Source organism: Podarcis cretensis (genome assembly GCF_951804945.1).
Source record: "Podarcis cretensis genome assembly, chromosome: 18".
NCBI lineage: Eukaryota > Metazoa > Chordata > Lepidosauria > Squamata > Lacertidae > Podarcis > Podarcis cretensis.
Genome location: NC_137188.1, coordinates 10,670,998 through 10,690,393, shown reverse-complemented (window position 1 = coordinate 10,690,393; position 19,396 = coordinate 10,670,998). Strand labels below are relative to the sequence as shown.

Genomic DNA, 19,396 nt, shown 5'->3' with positions numbered 1-19,396 from the left:
TTTCCCCCCTTAGGTACTGGGCCTTGCAATATAATGTGGGGGGGGGAGCCCCCCTTTTTACAACCATAAATGTATCGCTTGCTGTCTCTCCCCTTGGAAAAATATGGCCATTTCTCTCTTCAGATACAATGGGGTTTGGTTTGGTTTTTTTGCAATGAATGAATGGATAAAATAATCTACCCAGATCTGTCGCTGAAATCGTCTGGCAGAGTGGGTTTGTGCAAAGAGATAGTTGCTTGACGGATGACTGCGGAATACCAGCTGCCCTGTGTCTGGGGTGGGCGGGGGGGTGGGGGGAGAGACTGACTTATTATATTGTGTTTACATAAAAGGAGCGGAAAGGGGAGAGGCTAAAGGAAGACACTCCCCATTCCCAAAAAAAGCAAATTCTGAAAAGATGAGAGGTTCTGTGCTCTGAAAGCAATTTAATTACCATTTGTTTTGTTTTTTTTAAGTAACAATGCTTTACCCCCCCCTCTCTCTTTCTCTCCCCCCCCCCAAAAAAAAATATCCTTTTAGTCGACTTAATTCGGGCAAACTTCAAGATCTGGGCGTTGGAGACGGGAGCAAGTTGACTCTGGTGCCAACGGTGGAAACTGGCTTAATGGTAAATAAGTTTCATTTATTATCTCCCCAGCATCAGGAGGAGCCAAGATGTGGCGCCTGCCGGGTGCTTTGAACTATAACTCCCATCCGCTTCAACTGGGTGTGTGTGAATGGCCAATGATTATGGGAGGCGTCGTCAGAAGACATTGAGTATGACGATGGATGCCTTAGTCATCCTCTAAGGCAGGCAAACTCGGCCCACCAGATGTTTTGGGACTACAACTCCCATCGTCCCTCACCACTGCTCCTGTGAGCTAGGGATGATGGGAGTTGTAGTCCCAAAACATTTGGAGGGCCAAGTTTGCCTATGCCTGCTCTAAGGAATCACAGCTAAAAGAATCCCTGGCAGACCACCACCCAAACTCTGCAGAAACTAGTAAAATTCTGCCTACTTTTTTTGTCTGGCCCTGCACACCTCTGCCATGCGGCCCCCGGAAGATTGGCCCTGGGCCCATTAGTCCCCCGGCTAGTAAAAGGTTCCCTAACCTTTAATTTAATTGTTGGAGCCCCTCTGCAAGTGAACGGGTCACTCAAGGGCAGCCCACGGTGGGGGGTTAAGTTAGCCTCCCCTTAGGCTCTTTTCCTTTTGGCCGATTTGGAATGCTCTGTAGGCGACTAATAATAATATTATAATAATAATAATAATAATTTATTATTTATACCCCGCCCATCTGGCTGGGCTTCCCCAGTCACTCTGGGCGGCTTCCCCCCCAAAAAATGAAAATACTGTAATACATCAAACATTAAAAGCTTCCCTAAACAGGGCTGCCTTCAGATGTCTTCTAAAAGTCTGGTAATTGTTGTTCTCTTTGACATCTGGTGGGAGGGTGTTCCACAGGGCCGGTGCCACCACCGAGAAGGCCCTCTGCCTGGTTCCCTGTAACTTGGCTTCTCGCAGCGAGGGAACCGCCAGAAGGCCCTCGGAGCTGGACCTCAGTCTCTGGGTAGAATGATGGGGGTGGAGACGCTCCTTCAGATATACTGGACTAGGCAAAGTGTCGATTTTTGGAAAAAGAGATTTATCTTATTTTCCTTGTTTCTCCCCAAAAAAACCCACCTACAGTCGCAAGCATCCAGACCGGAGCAGTCCGTAATGCAAGCGTTGGAAAGCTTAACAGAAACTCAGGTAAGGACACCTTCGGCTCGGGATGTGTGTGTGTGTGTGTGTGTGTGTGTCTGTGAAAATTTCTCCCAAAGACCTTATTTTGTTGCATTGCCTGAAATCGCCCTGCGAGGCCTACAGGGCTTGGTCAGTGGCAAGCTGTCTCAGCCCTGGTGACCTCCAGATCTGGAAATGCCTGGTTTTCCTAAAATTAGGATCCCCCTGTATTTAAAAGAAGGATTTCAAAAGAAAAATGAGCTCCGCTTCTGCCTTTGGGTAAAGTTTCCTTCTTTCCTTTCGGATCACTTCCTTGATCGCCACCGTATTGACTTGGGAACTTTAGTGCGGTTAATTTTGTAGGTGAATTCTACATCTCCTTTTCTTTTCCCCAATCGCCTGTGGTCCAGGACATCTTTGGTCCCGCGTGTATTTTATTTTATTTATGCATTCGACGTATCTTTAATACATCGGTTAGACAATTGTGGCCCATTTATCTTACTTCCCTCCCCTCCGTGAGGGTCTTAATTTATTCCTTGTTAAGTTGCATCTCCTTAATAACCTTTAATGTGCATATTTTATGCACTATTTTTATCTGTTGTTAGCCAGCTTTGGCCGGGGAGGACGGGATACAAATAAAAAAATATTGTTATTATTATTATTAAAGCAGTATCTCAACACTTTAAAGCAGTCACTCCCCCAGAAAATCCTGGGAGTTATAGTTTAAGGGTGCTGAGAGAGCGCTGCAATTCCCAAGGTGGTTAAACAGTCCATCCCCCTTTGTCGGGGAACTCTGAGAATTGCAGTTCTCTGGTGGGAACAGGACGGCGCCTAAGAACTCTCAGCACCCTGAAACTACGTTTCCCAGGATTCTTGGTGCACCATGACTGCTTTAAATGTAGAGTGATGGGACTTGAGAAGGTTGAGTGTCTGCTTTGTATGATCTCGTTTTTTTGCGAGGCTTAAAGGCCATAGAGCTGAAGGAGGAAGTACGAAAGAGTGCTGCTCTTTCCCACTTCCTCTTTCATCTCTATGGGCTTTTCGAGGCTCTGGATGAATTGCACCAAATCTGAATTTTCGTTTTATTTTCGCCTGATCTGGTGGAGGGAGGGCAGAAGGGGGTAGAGGGAGGTGTTGCAGTGGGGCTCGCTCCAACCCAGAACGGAAAGCCTAGCCTTTTGATGGATTTAACTGAATCCTGTAAGGGAAACTTGTGACTATTAAAGGAGTGGATTTGTCTCCCACATCACAATGAGCTTTCAGAGCTGGGGGGTTCAGGACCCTTGGCAAGCCAGGGTTATCATTATTATTATTATTAATTATATTTTAGGAGTCTTCAAGGAAGACACTGATTTGGGTTGGTAATCCTTCAAGGATAGAGGAGAAAGGCAGCGGGATGAGGGTCTCTCAGCTATAGGTCTACTCTGAGTAGGGCTAACATTGCACATGGCTCATGGCGTTCTAAATTACCTAAATGAGTCCTGGTCCATTTCATATCTCTGGCTTTGTCCCTCGCCATTAGTCTGCTAGCCACAGGAATGAACGAACAGAACCAGCCGCAATTTAAAACGCATCACAAAAGGAAAAAGCATTGGGGAGGGAAGAGGAAACCAAGCAGGCACCGATTCCTAAAATGGCTGTGGTCCCGTTGAAGTTAATGGACAAGGTGAACTGGGGGGGTGTCCATTAATTCCGGGGGTGGGGGCAGCCCACTCTGAGTCCAACATAGCTGGATGAAAACCGATTGTCTTTCTAATCCTCGTGTGATCAAAACGTGCATTTTGATAATGTGATTTAAAATTAAGGTGCGAGCGCCTTTCCAGTCGTCCTGTCCCCCCCCCCCCGCAGCCCCAATAAGTAAAAAGAAGCATTCTCACAATAGCAAACCTGCCATTTAATTTCAATAGACTCACAACTTGTAGTATTCACCCAGTTTGGGGTGGTTTTTTTGGTTGTTTGCAATTATTCCCCAATGCCAGATTCACCAGAGCATTTATATCACTTCTAAGGCGCCTCGAATTTACTACGTGGTTCCCAGGGTTTAAAAAAACTAAAGGTAAAGGGACCCCTGACCGTTAGGTCCATTGTGACCGACTCTGGGGTTGCGGTGCTCATCTCGCTTTACTGGCCGAGGGAGCCGGCGTACAGCTTCCGGGTGTGTGGCCAGCAGGACTAAGCCGCTTCTGGCGAACCAGAGCAGCGCACGGAAACGCCGCTTACCTTCCCGCTGGAGCGGTACCTATTTATCTACTTGCACTTTGACATGCTTTCGAACTGCTAGGTTGGCAGGAGCAGGGACCGAGCAACGGGAGCTCACCCCGTCATTGCGGGGATTCGAACCGCCGACCTTCTGATCGGCAAGCCCTAGGCTCTGTGGTTTAACCCACAGCGCCACCTGCACCCCTTAAAAAAACTAGGCCCACGTTTATTTTTTTAAAAAATGAATGTATACTAGGGCAATGTTGTAGGACGGCCACTTAATTATTATTATTATTTTGTCTCCTGCCCAAGCGCAGAGAGGCTTTTGGCTGGCTGCGGGGGGGAGAGATTTGGGGTGCAGAGTAGCAGCAAGGGGGGGTTGAAAGAGTCCAATTTCTCCTTCCTCTCTCCCCCCTCCACCCCACACTCTGAGCATTATATAGAGAAGAGAGGGGTGGGGAATTTAAATCAAAATTGCTGTGCTCTCTCCTTCTCTCCCAGCCCCCATGGGAGTAGGAGCCTCGGGAAGAGGCAAGGGTGGGATTTGAGGGGGGGTTGGCCTATTGATGGCGGGGGGGGGGGTTCACGCCAAGAATGCATGCATTTTTTGTGGTGGGGGGGAGCTGAGCCGAGTGGCAGCCAGCCATCTGTTTCTGATGAGTCTGGCTTTGATTATTCTGGCTGCTGCTAAACCCACATTCCTTCCTCTTTGCGGAGACGTTTCTCTTGGTAGCAAAAAAATGTATGGGGGGGTTGGGGGGGCGGAGGGTGGCTGGGTTTAAAGGCTTGCCCTTGGCCTCCTCTGAAGTTTTGATGCTGGCCTGGCATTTATTTTGAAGTTCTTGTACATTGAAGGGAATGCGTCTTAGTTGTGTCACGACGTCTGTGCTGAATCAGGCCCAGTAGTTTTGGCGCAGAATCCTGGCCAGCCCCATGCTTTCCCTTTAATTTCGAGCCTGCACTACTTGTAATCTTGTAGGCATTTAGTGCACATTATTTATTTTATTTTATTTTATTTGCATGCTGGGTCTGGCTGGGTTTCCCCAGCTACTCTGGGCGGCTCCCAACAGAATATTAAAAACACGACAAAACGTTAAAAACTGCCTTAAACTGCCTTCAGATGTCTCCTAAAAGTCAGGTGGTGGTTTATTTCCTTGACATCTGACAGGACTGCGTTCCACAGGGCAGGCGCCACCACCGAGAAGGCCCTGTGTCTGGTTCCCTGTAACCTCACTTCTCGCAGGGAGGGAACCCTCCTAAGGCCCCAGGCTTAAAGCACAACTTTTTAAAACAACTTTGCAACCGCGAAAATTACCATTTCGTGCATCTCTCTTCGTAAATATTCATTCTCTGTTTAGTAAATCAATATTATTCATCGCCATCTTCGTGTTGTGAAATGTTGCGTTGTTTTTAATGTTGTGAACCGCTCGTGAGATCTATGGGGCCGTAAAGAAATTTAATAAGTAATAAAGCTCCCTAGAATCTGTCACATGTCCCCTGTATATGTGTGTATGTGCATGTATATACCGTATTTTCCGGCATATAAGACGACTGGGCGTATAAGACGACCCCCCAACTTTCCCAGTTAAAATAAAGTTTGGGATATACTCGCCGTATAAGACTACACCTCTTCCAACGCACACCAAATAAAAATTTAAAAAAACCAGTCTCCAGTCCGGCTCAGAAATCTGCTCCACTTCCCAGTGGCCGGGGGCTTCTGGGGCCAATTTTCAAGCGTATTTCTGCTTCATCTAGAGAACTTGGGGTCCTCTGATTTAATTTGCAGTCGTTTTATACTTTGGTGGGGAGTTGCTGCCGGAGCTGCTGCTGCTGTAGCCGGCGTATAAGACGACCCCCGACTTTTGAGAAGATTTTCCTGGGTTAAAATGTAGCCTTGTACGCCAGAAAATACAGTATATCTAAATATCTCTATCTATATGGCAAGCTCTGCCCCTGAAGGCTTGCAATCTTTATGAATATTATTTAAAAACACACACACACACGAGAGGAAAGAGAGTTGGGGAGGGAAGAGGAAACCAAGCAAGCTCAAGGCACCAAACTGCTTCTGTGTTCTTCCTAGGACAGGGAAATGGCCGGGGGGGGGGGGACCTCTGTTCTCCCCCACTCCCCCTAGCAAACCTCTTCTTTGCCTAGCTTTTCCACAGAAGGGAACGCCCAGTTACTGTCCGGGTATTTACTTGGGGTGGGGAACAGAGAGACAAAACCAGGAAGCCCCACCTCTCATTCATCCTGCGACTGTTCTGCTCGCCTCAAACGGCTGCCCCGTCTTCTTTCTGCTAAGAGCAGAAAAATCTGCTTCCTCGAATGTTTGGGCTGGGTCTTACGAAAGATCTGACGCCCTTTCCTGAGATCTGGCTGCAGGGCGGGTGGCTGAAATCTCTCGCTTCCGTTCGTCGAGAGACGGGTGGGTGTGTTTTATTTAATTACTGTTGCGGCGTTCTCCAAAGCAGCTTTCCCTCCACAACAAACCTGCGAGGTAGATTAGGCTGGAGGGGGTCAATTGCAGGGGGTGGGGTTTGAACCCCTGTCTCCCACGGGTTCCCCGCCCTCGATGAATTGCCTGCGAGGTCGGCCGGACCGAGATAGCCAACGCCTGCCCTGAGGTCACCCATTCAGCTCCATGACCAAGTGGGGATCATAGCTGTCAAGCGTCCCTTATTTGGCGGGACAGTCCCTTATCCCAGCGCCGTGTCCCGCTGCTGTCCCTTATTGATGATGTCCCTTAAATAAGCTACTGAAGATAATGGGGCCCTTTCTATGTCCAGCTGTCCTTTGTCAACAACAAATTGTTGCTGTTTTTGTGTGTTGAATATATGCTATATGGTAATTAATGGACCTAAAGCCATTTGCACGCAACAAAATATGTATTTTATCAAAGTAATTGTTGATCCCTTATTTTGGCTGCTGATCCCTTATTTTTGAGGCTGCTGGTCCCTTATTTTCAAATCCGTAAGTTGACAGCTACGGTAGGGATTCGAACCCAGAACCTAGTAGTAGTATTATTACCCTGCTGAGAATCTCCGCTTTTACAAGTCTGTGTGGGTTTGCTCGGCCGAAAATCATAACCTCTCTTGGGTTGCGTTTTGGTTTTGAGGATGGGCACCATTTTTGGTGAGGGAGATGTTGTTGGACTACAACTCCCATCATCCCTGAGATCTGGCCTTGCTAGCTAGCTAGGGGCGATGGGAGTCGTAGTTCAACAACACACAGGTTGAGAAAGGCTGGTTTGGACTGAGCAACGCTTTGCTAAATTTCCTGTTCCTCCTTGACGTTGATTGTTGTTTTTTGTGTGTGTTTATTTGCTTTGCAAGGGGTGGGGTGGTCAAGGAAGTCTGTGGGCCGCCCCTCCAGTGATGCCTGCCACCCTCCTCTCAGGGAGGGCGCCAGCTGCCCGCCCGCCCCACCCATGGAGCGTGGCCGTGGTGCCACCCTCCCCGAGCGGCGGGGAAGCGGGCAAGGCGAGGGTTACCTCGGGCCAAGTTTTCTGAACACGTCGTTGGAGAATTCGGTGTACTCTGAGTCATCTCTGGTTTCTGGGAACTGGGGCTCAGCTCTTGAGCTGGATTCAGAGGCAATCAATTTATATTTCTTCCTTCAGAAGGCTTTCTGAATCCTAGCAGGAAAATAATATTTTTTTTCGGATGGTTGGCACAGAAGTACGTCTCTATCTCTTTCTCTCCCGCCCTCAACCCAAACCCATTGCCATCTCTCTAGAGAACATGGAGTTGGGTTTCTGTGTGTGTGTGTCTCTTTCTCCCACCCACCCATTTCCCTCCCAGAAGACTGTGTGATTGTGAAACTTGCGTCCTCTGGCGCAGATAACCCTCTGAGGTTGTGTTGCAATCTCTGTGACAGCAGGGTTTTGTTTTTTTAAGTTCCCAGCCCCCCCTCCCGTAGTTTGTGGAAAGGCTTATCGGCAGCCTTGACGCGTTTGTCGAGGGCGGCAGGTTCCCTGAGCATGTGTAGAGTGCATTCCCCACCCACCCACCCAGGCCGGGTGTGCAGTTGTGCAACTTCATCCTCCAGGGCAGGTAACAGGTTCTGAGTTTTGATTTCCCTCTCTGCTGTTTTGCAGAAAGGTTTGTCTCTGCTTCCAGGGCAGCAGGGTTTCTGAGCATGCGCAGAGTTTCATTCCCCCCCTTGCCTCTGTCATGAGCCTTCGGAGTGGGCGTTTTGCGTGAGGTGTGTACGTGTATTTCACGTTACAAGTTGACAAGTTAAGAGAAATTTTGTCCAGAGTGTGAGCTCAGCCTACCCACAGCCGAGTGGTAAATCAGGTGTTTTGCACGTAGAAAGTCCCAAGATTCCGATTCCCAGCATCCTACAGGTAGACAGAAATGAGCCAGGTAACAAAACAGCTTCCTGTCTTCCTGGCTCTAAACCAGGAAGTGGCAACAATTCCTTAGAGTGCGCGCAGAGTGCCTGGCAACCAGAACCAGACCTACAGAGCTAAGGGATTTAGGTAACTGCATATCCACACTGTAAAAAAAAAAGTGGCATCTCTATGAGCCCGCTAACTTTCCTCTTCCCTCCCCGGCCCTCTTTCCTTGCGTGATGCGTATTTGAACGTATTTGTTCGTAGAATTGTAAAGTGTGAAGCATACTGCTAGGTTCCTCTGGTCCAACCCTTTGCAATGCCTCAGACCTGGGTATGCTTCCCCCCCCTTAAAATGCCCCCCCAATTACCTGCGTTAGCGCTTTCTCTCTTTTAAACCAGGCCCAGTGAGGTATAAAGTTGGCATGTGAATTGGCCAACCTGGTGTCGTCCTGGGACTCCCAGTTCCCACCCGCCCCCTGTCCCCAGGAATCAGCGGTGCTGGCCGGGAACTGTAGTGTGAAGCGCCCGGCGGGCGATGTTGGGCGGGTGTCCTCCTCCGTGGTTCCTTTGACCCATGCCAGGCTGGCAGATCTATGCTTCTTCTGCCTATTTGTGTGTGTTTTTGTGCTTGCGTACAGATAATTGGGCCTCTTCCTCCTTTCTCTGTTTCTTTCGTTCTCTCTCTTTCCAAAGAAGCGAGCGCCAGGGGAAGATTTTATTTTTAGTCGTGCCAGCCTCCTGTGGCACGGAGGTGGCTGGTACCCAGGGCATCATCAGCCTCCGGTTAATGACAGCGAAGGGCGCTCCGTCTTCAGCCTGGCCTCTGACGTCAGAGGAAACGCGAGGAGGAGGGCAGAGCAAGAGACGGGCTCTCTTCTGCGGCAGGGGCAGGGTGCCTTAATGGTTAGAGCACCAAGCAGAAAACAGATGGCAGATTAAACAAAAAACTGAGGAGGGGGCGTTGAGCCTTAAGGGGGCTCAGAGCTATGAGTCACGTGTGGGTTTAGTTTTCTCCCAGCTGGAGAGCCCTCCGTTCTTATTTCAAAGAGCTGTGGAACTGGCAGGGGGGACCCCAAAGGCCATCTAGCCCAACCCCTTGCAAGGCAGCATTTTTTGGGGGGTTTGGGGCATCAGATGCATGTAGATTCCAAGCTATTTTCCCCCATACTGGTGCACAATCCCGAATTAATTTGTTTTGTTTTTTTGTTTGCCTCATTCCTCCCTGTGCTATACCCTCAGTCACAGAGTCTGTGAAATGGGTTTGCGATATCCTCTGAGGCTGCAGTGACATAATGTGCGGTCGTCATTTTGTTAGTTCTCTTACGGCTTCCTGTTATTAAAACACTTTATGGTCAAGTTTAGTGCCCTTGCGATTTGCCCTGGGGGTGTATGTTGCTTTTGTATTTTTCAACGGCTGGCTTTGGGGGGGGGCACAAAATAGGTTTCTGCATTTCTTGAGCTCCCACGTTCCCCTGGTGCCTAGTTTCTATAATAAACAGATAATCTGTTTACCTGGGGGGGGGGAGGCAGAATAAACCCTCTCCACAAAATTTACCCCCCCTTTTTGCCAGGGGGACAGAGTACTTGAGCGCCATTGAAATCCCAGCAGAGGGGCTACTCACGAATTTACAGCGGTGGGGGGGGGGGCAGAGAGAATTTATCCTTCAAAGAAAGGCTCCCCCAGACCTTTTATGCATATGGAAATTGCCATTTGGGCTGGCGTGAGGCTTTTGAGAACAAACGAGTGCCTTCCATTCAGCTGGTGGAACGATATTATTTTTGTTGTGGGGGGGGGGGAGCCTAAAAAAAAGCATGCATTTTTTTCCTGACGGAGAGGTGGAAAGATTCTCTTCCAGCTGCGTGCGACAGACGCCCCCGCCCCTCTGCTGCTTAATCAAAATCAATAATAAATATTGCTTGCTGCTTATTGCAAGGTGACGGGTAATGGTGGTTGTTTTTTAACCTGGCGGGGGCCCAGCGGTCTTTTGTGCCGCCGGTGGGGGCGGTCGCTGCAGGGAGAGACACACAGACCGGGAGTCGTGACTTGCGGCCGGCGGATGGGGGGGGGGGGGGAGAGGGTGCATTTGACGGCAGAGGCTCCCTTGCGGCTGCGCTGGTTTTGGAATTTCGTGACTGGCGCAGGCCGGGGTGTGTGTGTGTGATGCCAGACGCCTGGAGATTTGGAGAGCGTGGCTTCTCTCCTCTCTGCCCCCCCCCCCAGCTCTCCAGACTTGGGGGGGCGGGAGCAAAGGCTAAGTTTCTAGTCCTGTAGATCTGCCTTGGGTCACCTCAAGCCCTTGTTGGAGGTTGTCATAGAGCAGCAAACTTTTTCAGCAGGGGGCCAGTCCACTGGCCCTCAGGCCTTGTGGGGGGCCGGATTATATTTTGCAAAAAAATAATAATGAACCAATTTCTATGCCCCACAAATAACCCAGAGATGCATTTTAAAGGACACATTCTACTCATGTAAAAACACCCTGATTCCCGGACCGTCTGTGGGCCGGATTGAGAAGGCAATTGGGATGGATCCGGCCCCCAGGCCTTAGTTTGCCTACCCATGTCATAGAGGCAAGCATTTGTTCTGGCCCTGATGGAAGAGACCATCCTTTGCATTCGCAGATAGACTGCCCTTTTCCATGGCTGATCCATATACTAGCTCCAAATAATTCGGTTGGAGGGGGGGGTTGGTTGTGAGTCCCCCTCCCCTCCCCTGCTTCATTCGTGCTGCAACCCCGGACAGTATGTTTGAGAGGCTCTGAGCTTCATGGCTGTGGGGTGGGGTCTGAGTTCGAATTCTCCCTTCCAGAGGCACCATGAGGGTCATCTGGTCCGACTCCACTGCAATGCAGGAGACAGAGACCCCCCCCCCCCCAAAAATTCCTGGGTTTCAGTGCAAGCAGTCTTTCCCTTCTTGTGGCAGGGAGTTCCGTAGGGTAATTACCAGAACAGGCGTGTTTTGCCCTCTTCTATTTTGCCCCACATCCCTGGTAGCAATGTGGCGCATTGCGGCAACCAGGAAAGCCAGTCTCTGCCCTCGAGGCGCTTACAGTCTTGGGTTTCGGCTGCGAATGAAGGCAGGAAGATTAGACCACGTGCCGAAGGACTTACATCCGCAATCTTTGCTTCCCTGGGGATAGGAATGCGTACTCTAGACTAGCTAGCGGGGCTGCACTCTGCACATGCTCAGGAGCCCCTCGAGGTCACAATTCCTGGGTATTTCAGCCACTTCCACCCCAGTGTTGGTGAAGAGAGTACAGAAACAGCTACCAGGTCTGAATATGCATGATTTGTTAAATCAATTTACTGTATTTTTCGCTCTATAAGACGCACCAGACCACAAGACACACCTAGTTTTTGGAGGAGGAAAACAAGAAAAAAAAATATTTTGAATCTCAGAAGCCAGAAGCGCAGTGAAAGCAGCAATCCCTCTTGCTGTTCTGGCATCTGGGATAGCTGCGCAGCCTGCATTCGCTCCATAAGACACACACACATCCCCCCTTACTTTTTAGGAGGGAAAAAGTGAGTCTTAGAGAGCAAAAAACAAGGTATATTTTTTTAACAAACTGGGGGTTTTTTTTGCTTGATGCTTTCCGCATCTGTTTTGTTTATGATGCTGTTCCTGCAGAAAAGAGCAGCGCTGAGGTTCGTCCCACTTCTTCCGTGTTTAGGTGCCTTCTAACCTTTCGAAAATAATAATAATAATTTGCGTGCTAGAGGTGGTTTCAGGTCTGCTTCCTCCAGGTAGCAGCCTGCTAAACCTCGCTCTGCTCAACTTCCCGGCTGTCCGAAACTCAACTTCGCTGCTTTGCGCCCACTGCCTGCATCCGGCCCCCCTCAGTTCCCACGGGTTTCTCAGAAACTTCGAAGCCGGGGGGTTGGGGGTGTTGTCTTCCGTTTCTTCTGTGTGTGTAGATGGGGCATGAACAGTTGTGGGGAGGTCTAGGGTGTCTACAGGATCCCAGCAGGTGCTTGGGGGGGGGGTTGGAGTCGAGTAGGGTCACGGATGATGCAAGGAGCGTTTTTTTGGGTGCGCTTAGATTTTTGTTATGGGACGCGGGTGGTGCTGTGGGTTAAACCACAGAGCCTAGGACGTGCCGATCAGAAGGTCGGCGGTTCGAATCCCCGTGACGGGGTGAGCTCCCATTGCTCAGTCCCTGCTCCTGCCAACCCAGCAGTTCGAAAGCACGTCAGAGTGCAAGTAGAGAAATAGGTACCACTCCGGCGGGAAGGCAAACGGCGTTTCCGTGTGCTGCTCTGGTTCGCCAGAAGCAGCTTAGTCCTGCTGGTCACATGACCCAGAAGCTGTACGCCGGCTCCCTCGGCCAGTAAAGCGAGATGAGCACCGCAACCCCAGAGTCGGCCGCGACTGGACCTAATTGTCAGGGGTCCCTTTACCTTTACCTAGATTTTTATTACTTTTCTCTCTCCCTTTTGCTGACATTTCTGCAGCAGCAAGAAGGGAGAATTCCTCTCTGTCCGTGCTCATTGCAAAAAGTTTTCGGAAGTGTCGGTTGAACAACTCCTAGCGAGAAAAGCAGAAGGGAAATTCTTCTCCTAAAAACCTCCACTGCCTTTGCAGGAGGAATAAACTCCACAAATCCCTAAGGCAGGGGTCAGCAAACTTTTTCCAAATCAAATACAGTGGTGCCTCACAAGACTAAATTAATTCGTTCCGCAAGTTGCTTTGTCTTGCGATTTTTTCGTCTTGCGGAGCGCGGATTCCCCGGGTATTAACGGCTTTAAGAAAAAGGAAGCAAACCCGCAAGACGTTTTCGTCTTGCGAAGCAAGCCCATAGGGAAATTCGTCTTGCGAAGCAACTCAAGAAACGAAAAACCCTTTCGTCTTGCGCATTTTTCATCTAGCGAGGCAAAGCACACATTATCAAACAGACACAGCAATTTTTTTCAGCAGGGGGCCGGTCCACTGTCCCTCAAACCTTGTGGGGGGCCGGACTATATTTTGAGGGCGGGTGAACGGATACATATGCCCCACTGATAACCCAGAGATGCATTTGAAATAAAAGGACACATTCTACTCGTGTAAAAACACACTGATTCCTGGACTGTCCGTGGGCCGGATTGAGAAGGCGATTGGGCCGGATCCGGCCCCTGGGCCTTAGTTTGCCTACCCATGCCCTAAGGCATTGTTGGAAAGTGAACCTGCAGCTCATCTAGCCCAACCCGCCTGCATCGCAGGAACCTTTTGCCCCACATGGGACTCGAACCCAGAACTCTGGAATTAGAAGCGTCTCATGGTTTTAAAGACCCATCCGCTTCGCGGCTGCTTTGCAGACCCTTATCTCAGTGGTGACCCTTATCTGGGATGCGGGTGGCGCTGTGGGTTAAACCACAGAGCCTAGGACTTGCTGATCAGAAGGTCGGCGATTCGAATCCCTGTGACGGAGTGAGCTCCCGTTGCTCGGTCCCTGCTCCTGCCAACCTAGCAGTTCGAAAGCACCTCAAAGTGCAAGTAGATAAATAGGTACCACTCCGGCGGGAAGGTAAACGGCGTTTCCGTGCGCTGCTCTGGTTCGCCAGAAGCGGCTTAGTTCTGCTGGCCACAGTGGCATAGCGTGGGTTGTCAGCACCCGGGGCAAGGCAAGTAATTTGCACCCCCTAACCCATGGATTTGCGCCCCCTAACCCCCAGATGTTGCGCCCGGTGCGCCCGGCCCCCCCTGCACCCCCCACGCTACGCCACTTGCTGGCCACATGACCCGGAAGCTGTACGCCGGCTCCCTCGGCCAGTAAAGCGAGATGAGCGCTGCAACCCCAGTCAGCCACGACTGGACCTAATGGCCAGGGGTCCCTTTACCTTTACCTTATCTCGGTGGTGGCATGGAAGGGAGGAAAAACCAGATTATTATTCAGTTTGCTTCTCATACCCTTTACCTTCTTAAGTTGGCGAGGACGAAATGTCTAGTTAGGTTCTTTTAAAAGACTCCTCCCTAGACCAGCAAACCCCACCTGCTTGAGCAAATATTTACTGCTGTCTCCCCACACCCTCCCCTCCCAGGGACCAGGGCTTGTTCTGGGGCTTCCCCACCCAAATCCCGGCAGATCGCACAGGTGTGTCAGGTATTATGGTCTGCCCACAGTGGTGATTGACTGCAGTGAGGTGGAAAATGGGCAGCGGGGGCCTGTGTTTTGAGAAACCCGGCCCTCCAATCTGCTGGCTTTCTCCACCACCCCAATGGAGCATCAGCCCCCAGCAGGCAGAAATCCGTCAGGTGCAGCTGCTCCGAAACTCTGAATGATTGGCGGCAGAGCTGCACCTGTTGAACAGGCTGCCTGCCACGGGACCCAGTCTTTGAACTGTGAGTGGTGCGGTTTCAGCGTGAGGACTGTGCTCTCATCCTCCGCTGGAAACCTGGGCCAAGGGGAAACTGTTCCTAGGTTGCTGTTTTTGTAAGGACTGGAGGAGGCAAAATAATAATAATAATAATAATAATAATAATAATAATAATAATAATATTTTTAAAAAATAGTTGTATCCCCCCCCGCCCCCCCTCCCGACCGAGGCCAGGCTCAGAACAGCTAACTTCATAAAAACAACACAATATGCATAAAAACAGACCCCGTATTTTTTATTTTTTATTATAATTACCGTATTTTTTGCTCTATAAGACTCACTTTTTCCCTCCTAAAAAGTAAGGGGAAATGTGTGTGCGTCTTATGGAGCAAATGCAGGCTGCGCAGCTATCCCAGAAGCCAGAACAGCAAGAGCGATTGCTGCTTTCACTGTGCAGCGATCCCTCTTGCTGTTCTGGCTTCTGGGATTCAGACAATTTTTCTTCTTCTTTTCCTCCTCCAAAAACTAGGTGCGTCTTGTCGTCTGGTGCGTCTTATAGAGCGAAAAATGCGGTAGTTGAAAAGTAAGACTGTAGCTGTGAGCTGCCTCTGAAACCAGGCTTTTCCAGGTAGCTGCTCACCTATGGCGAGTCGGGCTGTGTCTCCAGGCGGCTATGCGGAAGTTTTTAAAAAAATCCTCCCCTGTTCCTCGTTTGGAGAATTCGGAGTATGCGGGGAGAGAGAGCAGGGAACCAGCAAAAACAGACTCTGAATCCTGAACCCGTTTCCGTTTTGAGGTTTGCAGCCCTGAGGTCTAGCAACTTGATTTTCACTCGCTCCCCAAGTAAATTTGTTATCGGACGCTGCTCTGGGACTGAATGTGAGGAGCGTATCGAAATCCATTAATCCACTACATATGTTTGGAAGCCAGGTTGCTTTTTGTCTGTTCGCTACGGATCTGGGCACTTTTTGAGATATCGTAGACGTGACTTTTCACAACTGCCCAAGGAGTTTTGTCCATTTGCATGCAGCTGGGGACCATTTTGACTCAAGAAAGCGGGCCGAACCTTTAGAAATGGCTCGATTTTGACCCCACAATTTCAAATGGGGCTGGTTTTGACCGCTGATTCCAAAACTGCATGGAATGTAACGACTTGATCTCAAAACGGCACTGATTTTAACCTCGTGGCTTCCAAGATGTGGTGGTTTTGGCCACTTGGCTCTAAAGCTGCGCCAATTTTGACCCCTTGATGTCAGGGTGGATTTGATTTAAATCAAATCGATTTAAATCCGGATTTAAATCCCTAGTCAGTATGACTTGATTCTAATCACTAGTCAGTAGGACAATTTAAATCTCTTTTTTTAACAGAAAGACTCATTCTTGCTGGCAAAATCTTAACTTTTACAACCAGATGAAGGTTTCATTTTTGGAATGATAAATTTTCAGAGCAGTTTTTACAGTTACATCAAAAATGACTGACTTGGTTATACTATTAGAAATACATAGACAGGTAATTATGACATTGTGAAGTTTAATAAGTTAACTGTTTATATTTGGACAACTTTTCAGCTGTACTTTATTGGAAGGAGAAAAATAATCATTTCCTTAATAACAATTTATACAATTTACTTAACCAAAACGGTAACATTATGGCATATGTATCCATGTTTGTTAAGTGATGAGGTTAAATGGGTTTAAAAAGCAACTAGAAGCAAACTTGGACTGAGTTCTAGCACACATGAAAAAAGTTAAAACGTTTCCTGATGTCGAAACAAAATTTAAAAATTCCTTCCAGTAGCACCTTAGAGAGTAACTGAGTTTGTTATTGACACCAGTCTGAAGTTTGAAGAATTGTGCATGTACACGAAAGCTCACACCAATAACAAACTTAGTTGCCCTCTAAGGTGCTACAGGAAGGAATTTTTTAATTTTGTTTCAAATATGGCAAACCGACACGGCTATCTACCTGTAACATTTCCTGATGAATAGCCTTTGGAGTATAATGTAACTTAAACAGAAATCTATCTTTAGAAGAAGAAAAAAAATCCCCCCAAAGCATTTTATTTTAGAAATCTGACTGAAATAAAAAAAAATCTGATTAAAATAAAAAAATCCTATTTCTTTTGAGTTTTACCCACCCTGCTTGTCTGGAGGCAGTTGGAGGATGGATGCGGCTAGCAGATTGAGTTTGAATCCTGACAAGACAGAAGTACTGTTTTGGGGAGACGGGGCGGGCAGGTGTGGAGGATTCCCTGGTCCTGAATGGGGTGACTGTGCCCCCGAAGGACCAGGTGCGCAGCCTGGGAGTCATTCTGGACACACAGCTGTCCATGGAGGTGCAGGTCAGTTCTGCGTCCAGGGCAGCTCCATCTGGGACGCAGGATGAGACCCTCCCTGACCGCAGACTGTCTCTCCAGAGTGGTCCATGCTCTGGTTATCTCTCGCTTGGACTACTGCAATGCGCTCTATGTGGGGCTGCCTTTGAAGGTGACTCAGAAACTGCAACTAATCCAGAATGTAGCAGCCAGACTGGGGACTGGGAGCGGGTGCCGATACCATATAACACCAGTCCTGAAAGACCTACATTAGGTCTCAGTACATTTCCAAGCACAATTCAAAGTGTTGGTGCTGACCTTTCAAGCCCTAAACGGCCTCGGTCCAGTATACCTGAAGGAGCGTCTCCACCCCCATCGTTCTACCTGGACACTGAGGTCCAGCTCCGAGGGCCTTCTGGTGGTTCCCTCCCTGCGAGAAGCCAAGTTACAGGGAACCAGGCAGAGGGCCTTTTCGGTGGTGGCACCGGCCCTGTGGAACGCCCTCCCACCAGATGTCAAAGAGAAAAACAACTTACCAAACTTTTAGAAGACATCTGAAGGCAGCCCTGTTTAGGGAAGCTTTTAATGTTTCAATAGGTTATTGTATTTTAGTGTTTTGTTGGAAGCCGCCCAGAGTGGCTGGGGAAACCCAGCCAGATGGGTGGGGTATGGATAATAAATTATTACTATTACAGTGGTACCTCGGGTTAAGTACCTAATTTGTTCTGGAGGTCCGTTCTTAACCTGAAACTGTTCTTAACCTGAAGCACCACTTAATGGGGCCTCCTGCTGCCGCTGCACGATTTCTGTTCTTATCCTGAAGCAAAGTTCTTAACCTGAAGCACTATTTCTGGGTTAGCGGAGTCTGTAACATGAAGCGTCTGTAACCCGAGGTACCACTGTACCAAACTTTTAGAAGACACCTGAAGGCAGCCCTGTTTAGGGAAGCTTTTAATGTTTAACAGGTTATTGTGTTTTAGTGTTTTGTTGGAAACCGCCCAGAGTGGCTGGGAAAACCCAGCCAGATGGGCGGGGTATAAATAATAAATAATAAATTATTATTATTATTATTATTATTATTATTATTATTATTCAACGTAGTGCTTGTGGGTTTTTTCCTCCCCTTTCTGCGAATTCCGAGGTGTGAAAATGAATCTGCTTTGTTTTGAATCCTGCCCTTTCGATACCTGCCTCCTTTCTGCCTCTCACATCCTCCTCTTCTTCCCTCCCCAGGTAAACGACTTCCTGTCTGGAAGATCCCCTCTCACCTTGGCCCTCCGCGTCGGGGACCATATGATGTTCGTTCAGCTGCAACTGGCGGCCCAGCAGAACGGCGGACAGCTGCAGCACCGCCACCTCATCGCCAGCCGCGGCGAACCCCCGGCCGCTGCGCCCCCGGCCACTCCCGACTGCCCCGCTCTCCACGGGGGCGCCCACGCCCCTCACTTCGCCCGGGTCCCGGCCTCCCCACCCGCTTGCCAGGAAAGCTCCGCCTCCCCGCCGCAGGCCCCGCCCACGTACTGTAGCTCCGCCCACCCGACGCCCGTCACAGCCGGCATGTTCCGCTCGCATGGGGCCCAGGCGAGCGGCGGCATGGGGAGCGCCTCATCGTGTTCGGAGGTGAGTCGTGGTCTCGTCCACGCCTAGTCCAAGTCAGCAGGAGACTCGAACCCAGAACCTGAGCCTCGTGTCTGAGCTATTGCAATGGGGGATTGTTTTGGGGAAATAAGGTTCTCACGGTCAGGGCCCTGAGGGGTCTTATCGTCCATCGCCACAGGAAGAAACACCGTATTTTTCACTCTATAAGACGCACCAGACCACAAGACGCACCTAGTTTTTGGAGGAGGAAAACAAGAAAAAAATAATATTCTGAATCTCAGAAGCCAGAACAGCAAGAGGGATCGCTGCACAGCGAAAGCAGCAATCCCTCTTGCTTTTCTGGCTTCTGGGATAGCTGCGCAGCCTGCATTCGCTCCATAAGACGGCAGACACATTTCCCCTTACTTTTTAAGAGGGAAAAAGTGAGTCTTAAAGAGCAAAAAATACGATTATTATTATTATTATTATTATTATTATTATTATTATTATTTATACCCCTCTCTCCCCAGCCAAGGCCAGGCTCAGAGCGGCTAACAAGCAATAATAAAAACAAGTTGAATGACTATAACTTAAAAACAAGATTAAAATACAACATTAAAATACTGAAACAGTAAAATGTACGGTTTTGGTGCATTGATGCCAGAAAAACCAGGCAGGAAAGGAAGCAAGGATGGTTCTGGTTGCAAAACCGCCATGGATTTCTGCCTTGGAAAAGGAGACTACCCCACCAGTGTGCAATGAGCAAAACTTAACGCAGACCCTCCCCAAGGGCCGAGTTCGGCAGCAAGACAGGAGAAAGTTCGTGCCGGAACCGAATGTTGAGAATTGGGGGGTAGGGGTTAAAAAAGCAAGTTTTTAGTCCCCAGTGGCTGCAAAAGGGAGGTGTGTGGAGGTGGGAGGGTCGCTCCCGATTTTCTTAGCTTACCTCTCCGCAGCGGTTGCTCTCGC

The 19,396-nt window shown here is 49.2% G+C and overlaps 1 protein-coding gene across 2 annotated transcripts in view; it reads left to right on the top strand.

Moving 5' to 3' along the window:
* Nucleotides 1-19,396, top strand: part of MIDN (midnolin) — a 47,219-nt gene that overhangs the window by 15,706 nt on the left and 12,117 nt on the right. For both annotated transcript variants that reach the window (XM_079960755.1, XM_079960756.1), the window contains exons 3-5: nucleotides 520-607; nucleotides 1,670-1,732; nucleotides 18,083-18,469. In XM_079960755.1, coding sequence (XP_079816881.1) covers nucleotides 520-607; nucleotides 1,670-1,732; nucleotides 18,083-18,469 — 538 coding nt within the window. The remainder of the gene's footprint in view (nucleotides 1-519; nucleotides 608-1,669; nucleotides 1,733-18,082; nucleotides 18,470-19,396) is intronic.